The 14683-nt window shown below is 36.3% G+C and overlaps 1 protein-coding gene across 1 annotated transcript in view; it reads left to right on the top strand.

Moving 5' to 3' along the window:
* The window catches only part of KIAA1109 (KIAA1109 ortholog), a 113479-nt gene extending 98932 nt beyond the window's left edge, over window positions 1-14547 (top strand). The window contains 15 exon segments of the mRNA XM_032186753.1: window positions 1-69; window positions 514-717; window positions 832-1011; window positions 2924-3061; window positions 3443-3700; window positions 4359-4509; window positions 4779-4936; window positions 5471-5663; window positions 5839-6056; window positions 6668-6919; window positions 7489-7692; window positions 9166-9360; window positions 10379-10513; window positions 12300-12465; window positions 13802-14547. Of these exon segments, the coding sequence (XP_032042644.1) occupies window positions 1-69; window positions 514-717; window positions 832-1011; window positions 2924-3061; window positions 3443-3700; window positions 4359-4509; window positions 4779-4936; window positions 5471-5663; window positions 5839-6056; window positions 6668-6919; window positions 7489-7692; window positions 9166-9360; window positions 10379-10513; window positions 12300-12465; window positions 13802-14018 (2738 nt within the window). The 3' untranslated portion in view covers window positions 14019-14547.
* Window positions 14548-14683: the final 136 nt, after the last annotated feature.

Below are 14683 nucleotides of genomic sequence, written 5' to 3'. Positions count from 1 at the left end.
GTGTGTCAGTTGGTGGCAGTACTTCACAGAGTTGCTCAAAGAATTCAGTTAGTAAATCTGGAGCACCAGGTAAAATATATATGAATGGCTATACTATATGCAGCTTGTAGCAAAAATAAAATGTTCTTTTGTCTAAAATTGGAAAATAAGCTTTGTCTAAAAATGAGCTTTTACAGACCATATGGCTATTTTTCTGTGTCACATTTATCTTTATGTACTATGACTTCAGTAGGGTTGCTTCATGTATCAGTTTCTTTACCTTTGGTAAAAGCTCGCACAGATACAGTATACTGGAATTTTTCTTTCCTTGGTTAAACAAGTTTAGTTGTTTATAAAACTAACCTGTTATAAACAGCTATTGCCAATACACAGAATATTTAAGCTACATTGCTACTACAAGGGTGTAATTTGATGTGCATTTGGTCTGTTTAGTATTCCTGCTTTCAGTATTATTTCATGTTTGAAAATGTTTTTGTATTAAAACTAACTTTCAGAAAAAAAAATTGACTTTAGGTTCATCACCTGGACTAGGCAGTCCTCTTGGCAGAACACGCCACAGCAGCAGTCAGTCAGACTTGACTACTTCTAGCAGCAGCTCTTCAGGCCTGAGCTTTACTGCCTGCATGTCTGACTTTTCCCTTTACGTGTTCCATCCATATGGAGCTGGAAAGCAGAAGTCTGCTGTTACTGTTCTAACTCCTGGATCAGCAGCCCTAGGTACAGTACAAGTTTTCATTAGCTTTGGTGACGTAGTAGAAGTTTGGCGTGGCTTTCTGAACTGGAGGCTTGAAAAGGCTGTGGAAGATTAAACTCTCTCTTTTCTATTTCTAGGTAATGTGGATGAGGAATCAACTTCAGTCACTGGTCGGAAGGATTCTTTGAGCATTAACCTAGAGTTTGTGAAAGTCAGCTTGTCACGAATAAGGCGCTCAGGAGGTTCTTCCTTTTTTGAGAGTCAGTCTGCAAGTAAAGCTACAAGCAAGATAGATACTACCTTGATAAACATATCTGGTAAGTGCTTTTTTTCATTTTAATCCCATCTATTTAGCTAATTAGCGAAGTGCTGTTCTAATAACATACTTTATGCTCAGCAGCTTTGTAGATATTATATAAGAACCATATACCTGTAGGTGTGCAGTGGTTTTTTTGTTTGTTTTGAATGAAGTAGGGCTTGATATGTTATTAAAATAGTGGGCCATCCCATAACAGCGATGAAGCCTAAATTGTTTCTGGTTAGTCAGATTTAAGTTATGTGTCATTCTGGTTGTATTGCAAGTACTTCTGTTGGATAGTGTCAGGAGAAAGTGATTTTAAATCTCTATTTAGTAATAATCGTAGTATTTCAACTTTCTCATGCTAAGATGATGCAATAAAGAGTGGTTATTTTCCACCTGCTGGAACAATGTTTATTTTATTCAGATCTAACACCCCATAGTTAGTATACCTTACCCTTCTGCCTGAGAGACTAGAGTCTTTGAATAGCGTTGTCCATCTACACATGTATCTGCTGAGTCTGAGACCCCAAAAGTCTGACTGCAGTGTCGTAACAAACAACTATGTAAAAGGCAAATTCTCATTTATGATTTTTGTTTCCCATGACAAACTCAGTAGCTTGCTTAGCTTTTAAATATTTTTGTATTAACTACACCTGCAGTTCTTGTTGTACCTGCCCTCCCATTCCTTCTTCTCTGTCATGCATCATTTAAAATAGTGGTTTTGAAATCCTCAAACACTAAATGTGCCATTTCACTTCCACATGCCCATTGCTAATCTGTGAACATTTCTAGTGATCAAAAAGAGCATTAGTAATCCAAAAGACTACGTTTATTAGAACAGTCAGTTGAAGTGACTACAAATCACAAAAAAGGGATATGATGAGCCTTTTGTACAGGGTTTCTGAGCTTTCAATATTGAGAAAGCACAGTGGAATTCTACCTAACAATGTGTTACAGAAACACTCTCCATTAACTTGCTTAAGTCAAAAAGCAATCACAGTATGCCCATGATGTCTATACAGTGTAGCTTCAATACATCTATGCATGCAGGAGTCAGAAACAAGTGAATGAAATTCTGTAGGCCACCCAGTGCCCAGCTATGAATGCTCCGTTATGTCATTGTTCCTTAGGACAGAACAGTGGGCAAAGTCAGATTGTTATTGCTGAGTGATCTCTTTATACATTTTATAACAGAACTAAAACAATGTTATTTAACTTTATGCTAAATGTATTTCCAAAGTTGGTTTTCAGATGGACTTAGTCTGTTAATCACTAACAGTTTTCATAGTCCTCTCTTCAGAAACAGGTATTTCAAAGCTCTTTTTTTCTTTTTTGTTACCTGAATAAGACAGTCTCTTACAGATGTTCACCTTTTTTTTTTCCTTTTTTTTTTTTTAACTAAATAAGAATTAGAAATATTCAAGCCATCTCCCCATGGAGAAAGACTGAAGTGGACTGTGTAGTGCAATTACTATGTAGTGCAATTCCCTATGAAGCTGCATTGAGAGCTGGACTCCTGAACATTCAAAGAACCTTGAAGTAACAGTGGGTTTTTATGATATTTTTTCCCACTGCACATGGGATCATGAGTTAATGGGCAAGTAGCAGAATAGTTGTGATTAATCTGCTATTAAAGCCTTCAGAGTCTAAGATGCAGATACTACACAAGTAGAATCCAACATAAGTTATATTGTTAGGTTACATCTTTCCTCCAAGAAATGTGTTTGTATCATATTCTGAATTTGGAGAAGCTGCAACGCCTCAGTAAAACTGCAGGTTTTAGCAACTGCTTTTCATTACAGCAGAGGCTGTGCTGCTGGGGTAGAGAAGTATTTGACTTAACTGAAGGTCTGTTAATTACATTTGGTTACCAAAACCTGTTACTAATGAGAGTTTACAGTTGCGTATATGTGTAATTTCTTTTTCAGCTGTCTGTGATATAGGATCTGCTTCTTTTAAATATGATATGCGGCGACTCAGTGAGATTCTAGCCTTCCCAAGGGCATGGTACAGGAGAAGCATTGCTAGACGGCTTTTCCTAGGTGATCAAACAATAAATCTGCCAGGTAAGATACAGCTTCTTATCAGGGAAAACCTTCTTGTGCAATGGTTTATAGTAGGAACTGCATAAACATATGTTATTTTTTTATTATTTCATATGTGACTAGATAAAAATGCAGAAATAGAAATGTATTATAACTCCATATGCAGTCATTCTAATTAATTTAATAAAAACAAATCTAGAAGTAAGAAATAGAGAATTTCTAAAGTAGAGCATTAAATTACTTAAAGCAAATAATAATACATATATTAAATAAACTGTATTTATGACAAATGACACTTATTTTGAAACTCTCCAAACACTGTTTAGTATGTGGGAGGGTATTATTAAACAAAAACAAAATAATTTTGCTGCCTTTCATGTCTGTCTTTTTTTTTTCCAGTAGCCTCTGGTCCTGGAACACCAGATTCAATCGAAGGGGTAAGCCAACATCTTTCTCCTGAATCATCACGGAAAGCATATTGTAGGACGTGGGAGCAACCCTGCCAATCTGCTTCGTTTACACACATGGCACAATCACCTAATGTTTTCAGTGAACATAGTGCAAGTAGTAGTATGTCCCCTGGGACAGCATCTCATAACTTAAAGTCTCCAGCTGTTACAAGATCCAGGAGTGTGTCTGATTCTTCAGTGCCTCAGAGAGGTTAGTAGACAACTATTTTTTTTATTTTTCTAAATATTTTCATCAGGTGGATGAAGAAAATTGTTACTACTTTATATATTTTACTATAGGAAAAATATCTTTAGGAAAGAAAGAACAGGGTTGTTTTTTTCTATTTAGAAAGCAAGATATTAGTATGTGAACAGTTTTTAAGACAAGACAGATGAAGAAGGATACACACTAGTACAGTGGCTTGTTCATATGAAATTTTGCACAATCTTATAAGAGTATCTCTGGGGTTTTTGTGAGGAAAGAGTGAGGAAAACCCTAATTCTTGAACTTGGCACTTGTGCAAATAACCACTACCTGAATATTCTACTACTAATAATTTGTTTTTTGTGTATACTTTTAATCAGTTAAAGAATATAAAACATACTCCTGCATGCTGAACAGCAAATTTAAAATCTTTTATTTAAAAGATCTTAATAAAACTCAACATGTAAAATACATCAATTTCTATTACAGCTAAAACAATATGTACCACAGATCCTCTAGTTCTCACTTATACTTACTTGTAGCTTTGTGGTGCTCATTAAATAGGGTGTAAATCTGTCTTTTTTAATGTCTTTCAATGTATATATTCTGCCAGTTTTTCTTAGTATGTGGAATCATTTAAATTTTTGCCTACTTATTTGTTTAGATGCGCTCACAAAAACGTCAACTCCATTTAATAAGTCAAATAAAGCTGGAAGCCCACAAGGAACGCCATGGGAAACACTAGTTGTATTTGCTATGAACCTGAAACAACTAAATGTCCAAATGAATATGAGCAATGTAATGGGCAATACCACGTAAGTATAAAACACGTTCAAGCATACTGTAGCAGACACTGTTATTGGGGGCAAAAAAAAAAAAAAAAAAAATCACCACTGACCATTAACAGCCTGTTGTTTTCTAACTTGAAATTCCTAACTTTTCCAGTTTTGAACTGTAAAGCCCCTTGTGAATACTGGTAGCTGCTTTATCATAAAGCCCCACATTTACTGCAAAGTAGTAAATAAGTTTCTGGTTTTTTTTTGAAAGCCTGGAAAATGTTTGTTTATTTTCATCTCTGTTCTAGGTGGACCACCAGTGGTTTGAAAAGTCAGGGTCGCCTATCTGTGGGCAGTAGCAGAGATCGGGAAATTAGCATGTCTGTTGGTTTGGGAAGATCCCAGTTGGACTCCAGAGGGGGGGTTGTTGGAGGTACCATAGATGTTAACACACTGGAGATGGTGGGTAAGTTGGAAAGCTGCTTGGTGTTAGTATATGCTCTGGACAGTAGCTTTGGAAAGCTAAAGCATGGACACAGTTCTCCTGTTTTGTGAATTTGGTAATAGGCAGCATAAAGACTTTGCATTCGTATTTGTGCTTTCTGACTATGAAACACATTTTGAATTGAAGGAATAGCGTCCTGATCAAGGGTGCATTCAGTGTCAGGGCTGCCCTAAAATTGCACCAGCTAGCTGTGCGACTCTCCAGCCCCTTTCAGCTGTTTGGACAGATGTCAACTGAAGAGATTGAGAGCGTTTCAGCTCTTCCTAGACTTTCCCAAATGCTTAAGGTGTAGGAAAAGGACAAGCGGTTTTGGAAAGAGACTGGGTGGGTATTCTTGCTGTACATCAGTGTCAGGACCTTCCCATGCATCTGGAAGAATCCAGCGCTTCCTCAGTCTCTCTGTATCGTGAGGATGGCATAATGGTGATGTTTCTGGTAAAACTGATCTTCTTGCCTTTAATGCTGTATTTCTGTGTTGCTTTTGTTCTATTTCAGCTCATATTTCTGAGCACCCAAACCAACAGCCCAATCATAAAATTCAGATTACCATGGGTTCTACTGAAGCACGTGTTGACTACATGGGATCCAGTATCCTAATGGGGATTTTCAGTAATGCAGATCTTAAACTACAGGATGAATGGAAAATCAATCTGTATAATGCTTTGGACTCGAGCATCTCTGATAAAAGGTTTGCTGTGTTTCAAGCTTATCATGTTTGGTAACGGTGAATTCTATGTGTATGTAATGTGTCCAATGTTGATAACTGAAATTGTAAGTCTGACAGAAATCAAAGGGTCTATTTTTTTGTAGTGTCAGTAGGAAATAGCTTAACGGCAAATGTTCTCCTGGTTTTTAATATCTAGTGAGATATTTGTCCATGGGGACTTGAAATGGGATATCTTCCAAGTGATGATTTCAAGATCGACCACACCAGACCTAATAAAAATAGGAATGAAACTCCAGGAGTTCTTTACTCAGCAGTTTGACACAAGCAAGCGAGCTTTGTCTACCTGGGGACCAGTTCCTTATCTCCCACCAAAGACAATGGCCAACAACTTAGAGAGAAGCTCACACGAACAACGTAAGTGGTACAAAAAACTGTATGGTTTCCAGCTTGGATGTTTCAATTGTGCAGAATAATCTGAGCAACTTTATGCGTGTAAGCACATCTATTTGACTTAAAATAATCTCTTCAATATGTTTATGCCCTTTAAATTGAGGCTTTTCAATGAGGAGGACATATATCTCGGGTATCTTGTTATATCTGTGGTACAAGAAGGAACTAACTTATAACATTTTTCAGGTTTTAGTTAAAATGTGTATTTTGCTAAAATATTCTTGCAGTTTGAAAACTGCAAATTTATTAAGTCTATTTCATAAAAATTATTTCTGCTTTGAGTAGCTGTGTGGTGCTATGCTTACTTTATGTTAATTGTGAGCTGAAGACATCTTTTATCTGAACGCAACAAGTTAGATTTCCAAGTACAAGTTAGGTTTCCAAGTACACTTGTTCAGGTTCTCGTAAACTGCAATGACCCTAGATGGCAAAGATGAAACGATGTCAATGAAATCCCATTCATTATTTCTAATCATATTTCTATTTTTAATAAAATATGGAGTTACGGCAGCAAACTTTTCTGTATCTTTCTCTTTCCTAAATTTTGTTTTTGCCATTGTGTGTTTCCTTTCTAGTGCTGGATGCAGCCCATCACCGTCATTGGCCAGGAGTTTTGAAGGTGTTGTCTGGGTGCCATATATCCTTATTTCAGATGCCATTGCCAGAAGATGGAATGCAATTTGGAGGATCCATGAGTTTGCATGGAAACCATATGACACTGGCTTGTTTTCATGGACCTAATTTCCGTTCAAAATCTTGGGCCTTGTTTCACCTTGAAGAACCCAATATTGCATTTTGGACAGAAGCACAGAAAGTTTGGGAAGATGGTAATTTAAACCATTCCCTTATCTTTTAAAATTCTTTAAATTAACTTTAAGAATATATTGGTATATCAGAATAAATCCAAGGAAAACTTATTTTCTTTGAATTCTGAATCAAGATTATTTCCCTAAAATATACTGTGTACCTAAAATAATAATCTCTTCCCTCTCCATCTGTATCACCGTTTCATTATCTGTGGTAAAATGCAAAATATATTATTGTATAGTTAAAGTTTATTAAATATGTCCCTGGCAATATATCTAGGGAGGGGATTGTTTGCTTGGTTAATTGCATGTCTGTGTTCACAGAATCCTTCATTTCTACATGATGAATGTTGGAGGTCTTATTGCTTATTTTTGTCTTTATGTTGAAGTTTTTACTGGTCTGTAGCTACTTAGAAATTATTTTTTCCAGTTATTTTGCAACCATTACATGAGGGTTTTAATGCTACTGGCTTAGTAATTATTCATGGTAGATACCTGTGCAAATGATATGAAAAACCCTATGATCCTTAAAAGTTTTTTTCCCATTTTTCTTCTCTCCCAACCCAATATCCCTCACATCTTCAATACAGGTACTAGTGAACATTCTACATACATTGTACAGACACTAGACTTTCATTTGGGCCATAACACCATGGTCACCAAACCATGTGGAGCACTTGAAAGCCCCATGGCAACAATCACAAAGATAACAAGGCGCCGCCATGAAAATCCCCCACATGGAGTTGCTAGTGTGAAGGAGTGGTTCAATTATGTGACAGCCACGAGGAATGAAGGTGAGGTTCACATCCATTAAGTTTTGGGATTTTGCTTGTCAGTCAGTACAGATCGTGCTGTTAAAAGCTGCTATATTTCAAGTGGGTTATGAAGAAGGGAGTTAGAAATAACAGTTTTCTTCTTAAGAACCTTACAGTAAACTGTGGAATAAAACATGACATATGCTGAACAGCTGGAAGTGTTAGTGAGCGAAGACCTTTTTGCAAATTGTGCAGTAAAGCCAAAAGTGGTCTGTTAGTGAATGGGATGTTTATTGCTTATTGCAGTAGCTCCACTTTTAATCCTCTGCTTTTTCCTCTTTCACCCCATGCAGAGATATTTCTTGTTGCATGTAGTTGTCCAGATTTTCTAACATGAGGATGCATTTGAGTAATTTCACTGTACATGAAGAAGTAACAGATGAAGTTAAAGTGGGAATATATTTTAATCTGTGATCACTGCTTCCAGGAATCAAAACATTTTGAATCATATACTTAAATCACTTAGTTGGAAAATAAAACTCTCAAAACCAAATCCTAAAATACAGCTGTTGTTATTGTGTTCACAAAAAATATAGAACCAGTAGAAGAATCAGTTGAATTTCTGTGAAAGGTGAATGGCAGAATATGGTATATAGTTAGAAATGAGCAGTTTACATTGTCTTGAAAACATATTTTCAAGTTGTCAATACTAATAATACTAATATACTAAGTACTAATATTTATACCTTTTGAAAGACATGACAGGATGTAATGGTTGAAGTTAACAAGCAGAGGCACATTCTGTTAAATGCTTTTACATAGCTCTGTTTTGCTACATGCAGAGCATTTGTGTACACCAGCAAGAACAACATCTGATAATGTGACCTTTTGGAGCCATGCTGTTGAGAGCTGGTTAAAGGATATAATGAAAAGCTTTACAATCTAGTAACTTTCTTAACTTTCTGTCTTGTCACAAGTTTAACGACTGAAAACTAATTAAGTAATTTAGATGATATTGCATGTGTGTTATGCCGTAAGTATTGTGACAAAGTCAGATTCCTTCTAAATAGTGATTTACATCAATGTTGCCTCTGTGTCTTAGTTGTATCCATTGGAAACATTTATTTTCATTTTAAGTCCTATCATATTTCCTAATACAGAGGGCGTGCTTTTGAACATGTGGTCTATATTTGACTTAACTGAAAGTTCATTATTAGAATAAACTTGTGATGGGGTGGTCAGATGAATAAAATTTGGACTGTAAGCTTGGAAAAAAACACACAACAAAACAAAACGAAAAACACCACAAAACAAACAAACAATTCTTAGAAGTACTTATATGTTTTAATACATAAACCTATTTACCTATTTCTTCCCCGCTTCTTTATTATGAGATGTATTTCAGTGTGTGAAAGTGCCACAACTAATTTGAAAATTTGTCACTCTCTGTACTGACAGAACTTATTTTTAACAAGGATTAGCGAATTAAGGTATTTCCCATTATCCCTGTAGAGTTAAACCTACTTCGAAATGTTGATGCTAATAACCCAGAGAGCAGCACAACTGTGAAAAGCTCAAGCTTGCTAAGTGGCTTTAGAGGCGGTTCCAGTTACAATCATGAAACGGAAACCATCTTTGCATTGCCAAGAATGCAGCTGGATTTTAAATCTATTCATGTTCAAGAGCCCCAAGAGCCATCATTACAAGGTACAGTAAAAATCATTTGCATTTCCTGACCCAAAGCTGTTTCTCATGAACAAGGGTTTAAATACAAAGATACTGTGGCAATAAGAAAAGAGGTTTTAATCTGAAAATTACTGCAGATGTGCAAGAAAGTACACAGTTTAAAATGCAGAGGGAGTTCTGATGAGAAAGTGAAGATCTAGGAAATTTCAAGATCACAGGAGGCTCTTTATCTACGGGATTATTTTTTTTTAACCTGCCAGCTACACTTCTAAGCTTCCATAAATGGCAAATGCACACAAGATTCTTCCATCCTATTATGTTCTCTATGGAGAAATCTGTCCTTGAGATGAGAGTTTTTTGGGGTAGAGGAATTAATAATGGTCTAACAAGCACCGGTTAGTAATAGTAAGATGATACTGGCTGAAAACAATTTGCCATATTTCTGGACCATGAATACCATGAATAGAGGCAACTTCCCTTCAAATTAAAAACCAAAATGTTGCAACAGCTGCTGCTCCTGGTTAGTGTTACAGAGCTAAGCTAAGAAAATTAAAGATGGGCTACATTTGAAAGAAAAAGGTTTTCTATTCCTGTGATGCAAGAAAAGTGCTTGCAGTATGCCAGTAATTCTCAGTCTTCTCTGCAGGCTCCTAAAACTGTTCCAATGGAGATGAAGACTCTTGTACAGTTAATTCAAACTTGCTGCCAGTAGCCTTGCTTTTTTGTCTTAAATCAACTCTGTGAAGCCCTTAGAAACAGTCCATGTTACCTTGGGTGTCTGCAGTTCCAGGCTGAAAAAGTACTGCGCCATACTGTTGTCAGAAAGGAACTCACAAGTCTAACAATTACATTTCAAAGGCAATACAGATACCTTGTCAGTTTTCAAAATGTTATGTTCAGACTACAGTCAGAACTGTTGGGAAAAGCCTACTCGGTACCAGCAGTTACATTTGCAAGTAATCTGTATTGAAATTCTGTGTACTGTTCTGTATATGGCAAGTGCTTAAAATGCATTAATACTATTTTTATCTGATTGTAGATACAAGTGTTAAACCAAAGGTGGAATGCAGTGTAGTAACTGAATTTACAGACCACATTTGTGTAACTATGGATGCTGAATTGATTATGTTTCTACATGACTTGGTGTCTGCTTATCTAAAAGAAAAAGAAAAAGGTAAGCTGTTATTTGTGGTAAGACTGGCCTGACAGTCTGTAATTGTCAGACTACTTGATAGTAAATATTTGCATGCTTTCTAAATACAGTTGACTTGTTTAAAAATTTATTTAATTAAAAATAATAATAAAAAGTGCCTAAATTGCTGCTATTGAAATCAACAGAAATAGTATTAAATGTTTGTGAAATTGTTAGTGCTGTGAAATGGTAGCTACCTCTTTTGATCACTGGTAAGTGAAGTTTAACCACAAAAAGCACGGAGTTGTCCAGGAATATTTGAGCTGACTTTAAGTCAGGCCCCGTAAGACTGGAAGCAGAGTAGCTGCATACAGGGTGCTTTAGTGACTTTAGAGTGCTTTACACATGAACACGTTTAGTTAGAGCATTCATATTTGGCACATGGATTCTTAAAGAATATGTGGCCGTTGCTAGAAAGAGTGAATTGAAGACAACAGAAATCGATGTATACGTGAAGTGTGACGAACAGTGACTTTGGTTGTTGTAAATTTAATGTGAATAAACTATGCAATACTAAATGACTGTGCTCTATAATTATCTGCATATTGAAGAGTAGGTCATGATTGTGCATCTTTAATGCTTTACAATTATTTCCACAAGTATCTGAAACGTATTAAATCAGTTAAGATTTGGGAAAGAACAGCGCTGTAGATGCTCATCATAGGTAAAATTCGAGATGTTACTTTGATGATGACATCTAAAAAGCATATTCAAAATAAAAGCAGCTTACTCAAAGTTCTAAAACTTCTTCAGTTTCCAAATTTTCCGTAGAAATCCTAGTACAGACTCTCATTCCTGTACTTTTTTCCTGAAAGACTAATGTAAGACAGTAATGTATGTGTAAACAATGAGTTACCACCATAGTGAAAGTCACATTTGTTTTTCTGGTGTATGAAATTGAGTGTTACACATAGTAGTTTGCATTTATTACTCATCTGGCATTCATGTTAGATGATGGTATGTATAAGTATAACATAAATAGTATAACACATTAAAATTTATTATTTTACAAATGGCTTTTCTATAACCGTTTCAAAATATGTTGTGTACAATGGAGCTCAGGGATACTAAGTTTCCTAAAAGTGCTTTATACTGAGATGTCCAAGAGGTGCAGAAGCTAACAAAAGAGGAAAATAACTTTTTTTGGTGAATACTTTGTCAAAAAATACTTGGTTTCAGGCTATCCAGAGTAACTCAAAATTCAGTCCCAGTTCACAGATTTGTTTTTTATTTTATAAAATGTGCTGTTTGGAGGAGAAAGAGCTGCTGTTCCCTTTCCATATTCCATGATTTAAACTCAAGTAAGAACTGGGTTCAGGTCTCCTTGATGCCTTTGGACAAAGATTGAACTTAATTGTTACCTCACCATCCTCCTCCTCTGTCAATCAAAAAATAAAAATCCAAACTTAGGAGTGTGTCTGAATTTTGTTTATGAAATGTGATATGTTTTGTTTCATGCCGTGATGAAATTGGAAGACCCTGTACATGGATGCTTTGGGATTGTAGGGAGAAGAATTCCACATCCCAGTATTAGCCAGCAATGATTAAGTTTTTTCATATATTTTATTAGCACTTTGTTCAAACCAAAAATGTTGGCCAGAAATTCTGTAAAGGTGTTACAACAAGCTGAAACATAACGTGTTTTTCTCTTGTTTGAGATTTGCTCTGGTGTTTCTTTTAAGATGTCCAAAGAGGATTCAAATCAAATGCTCATGACAGACTGATGGTTTGTTGTGTGTTTTTCTTTTTTCCCATCTCCATTTTGTAGCTATTTTTCCTCCTCGCATTTTGGCTTCTCGTCCAGGGCAGAAAAACTCTGTTGGTGTACTTGAGGACAGCTCCACTGAGAAAGAAGCAGAGGAAAGCATTACTTACACTACAGTCGACTGGAGAGAATTTATGTGCAATACTTGGCATTTGGAACCCACGCTCAGGTAACAACCATGTTTATCCACAATCTCTTTACGCATTTTATCTGTGGGTACTGTCCTTCAAAACACAAGCGTTTCCAAGTTGATTCTGTTCAGCTACTAAGAGGATTGATCACATGGATGCTGTTAGAGATTCATCTTTGGCTATTAGTGCTGGTATGAAAGATGGTCAGGACATGACAAAAGCTGGATAATGCAATTATCACATTAATTAACTCCTAGATTGCACTTCTGGAAGGTAAACTTAGGTTAAAAGAATCTTTAAGGCTCTTCAAAATCAGGACAATAAAACTAAACTCATCAAGAACCACAGACGACTATTTTTCACGTTGTCCTTCATTTCATTCAGTTTCTAGCATGTAACTTCTCACCTTGCAGTTTTCACAGAATCGTCTAGGTTGGAAGAGACCGCCAAGATCACGGAGTCCAACCTCTGACCTAACAGTAACAAGTCCTCCACTAAACCATATCACTAAGCTCTAAATCTAAACATCTTTTAAAAACCTCCAGGGATGGTGACAAAACCACTTCCCTGGGCAGCCCATTCCAATGCCTCACAACCCTCTCAGTAAAGAAGTTCTTCCTAATATCCAGCCTAAACCTCCCCTGGCACAACTTTAGCCCATTCCATGTATTTTACCGTTTTTATTTTGAAGGGCTGTCTTTCTTTTCTTACAAGCAGTTCTACAGAAGAACTTCCTTTATACTCTTGCATAATATAAAAATTGAGTTGCATGTTAATGATAAATATGAATTTGAAAATTTCAGGTATTGACAACTCTTTCATTTTTTTCCTCACATATATACTTTGCTGACACTTGGCAACAAATTCCTCACTACCATGCCAAGAGGGAAGATTTTTTTTCTTCCAGAGCAGGAATTTAGGTAGTTCTAGTTATTACTTCAGCAGTCACCTTAAAATAATAATAAAAATATATATCTATAAAAGTTGCTATATGGCAGTTTAAGCATAACACAAGAGAACAGCACATATACCAGATATATACCAGCAACCCACTGCTCTCAATATACACATTTAATCCCTAGAAATGACTTTTTTTTTGTCAGGGTTTGTTTGCTTTTTAACCTCTGCTGACACTACTAGTGCATGTAAGTGTTCATTCACTGCATATCAAAACACACATCAACCCAGGCCAAATGAATTCTTATCTCCCTGAGCATCCTGTTACTTTGAGAGTTGGTTATCTTCAACTATCTGTATATACCAAGCTTGAAGCCTGTTGGGCAGAAGTAACAATGGGTGTTTATATAGACAAATGGTAGTTGCTATGTAAATTCGAGATCCAGTTGCCTATTATTGTTGTTGTTGCTTTGTTAGATTAATATCCTGGACTGGGAGAAAAATTGATCCTGTTGGCGTTGACTACATCCTTCAAAAGCTGGGCTTTCACCATGCAAGGACTACTATTCCCAAGTGGCTGCAGCGTGGTGTCATGGATCCTTTGGACAAAGTTTTGTCAGTTCTTATAAAGAAACTTGGTACTGCACTACAGGATGAAAAGGAAAAGAAAGGAAAAGACAAAGAAGAATACTAAAACTATAATGTGACAACCGTAATTCCGTTTGATTTTATCGAAGTGTTTTATTGTAAGAATTTAAATATGGTTTAAAGAGAAACCTAACAGCTTTTTGCTACTCTATTTAAAACTTACATTGTGAGTAACTGTTTACTGTGGTACATGATACCATTCTGTATTTGAAGTATTGCATGATTAAGACCAATGTATATTCTGTGAAGGAATAGCTGGAACACTGTAAATCTGCTCCTCAGTCTCCACTGTTTTATTGTGTGCAATATGATTCCTGCATCTTCAAAATATTTGCAGATTAACTGTGAATTTTCAGAAACTTTATTTGCCATAACACAAAACCCTATGTTGATGTGACTGGTAATTGATTCGTCAATGTAGACTCGTGTAAATTATATATATACATAACTTATGAAACTGTGATTGCCTAAGTGCTAAAAAAAAAAAATCGTTAAGTTTATTACACTTGTATTAAAATTTAACTATTGTACAGATTTTTTTTTGTTCAACCTCTTTGATTAAAAAAGTGTTTTAAGTGTAACTTGGCATCCTGTATCCTTCCAGCGGGGGCTGCCCGTCCCCCGCACCTCATGGCCGGGAGCCCGCCCTTCCCCTCAGGGCGCTGGGACGAGGCGGCGCGGGCTCCCGGCGCCCGCAGGGAGGAAAGAGCG

The sequence above is a fragment of the Aythya fuligula genome, chromosome 4 (genome assembly GCF_009819795.1).
Source record: "Aythya fuligula isolate bAytFul2 chromosome 4, bAytFul2.pri, whole genome shotgun sequence".
NCBI lineage: Eukaryota > Metazoa > Chordata > Aves > Anseriformes > Anatidae > Aythya > Aythya fuligula.
The sequence above is the reverse complement of the archived record's forward strand: the minus strand, read 5'-3'. Positions and strand labels throughout refer to the sequence as shown.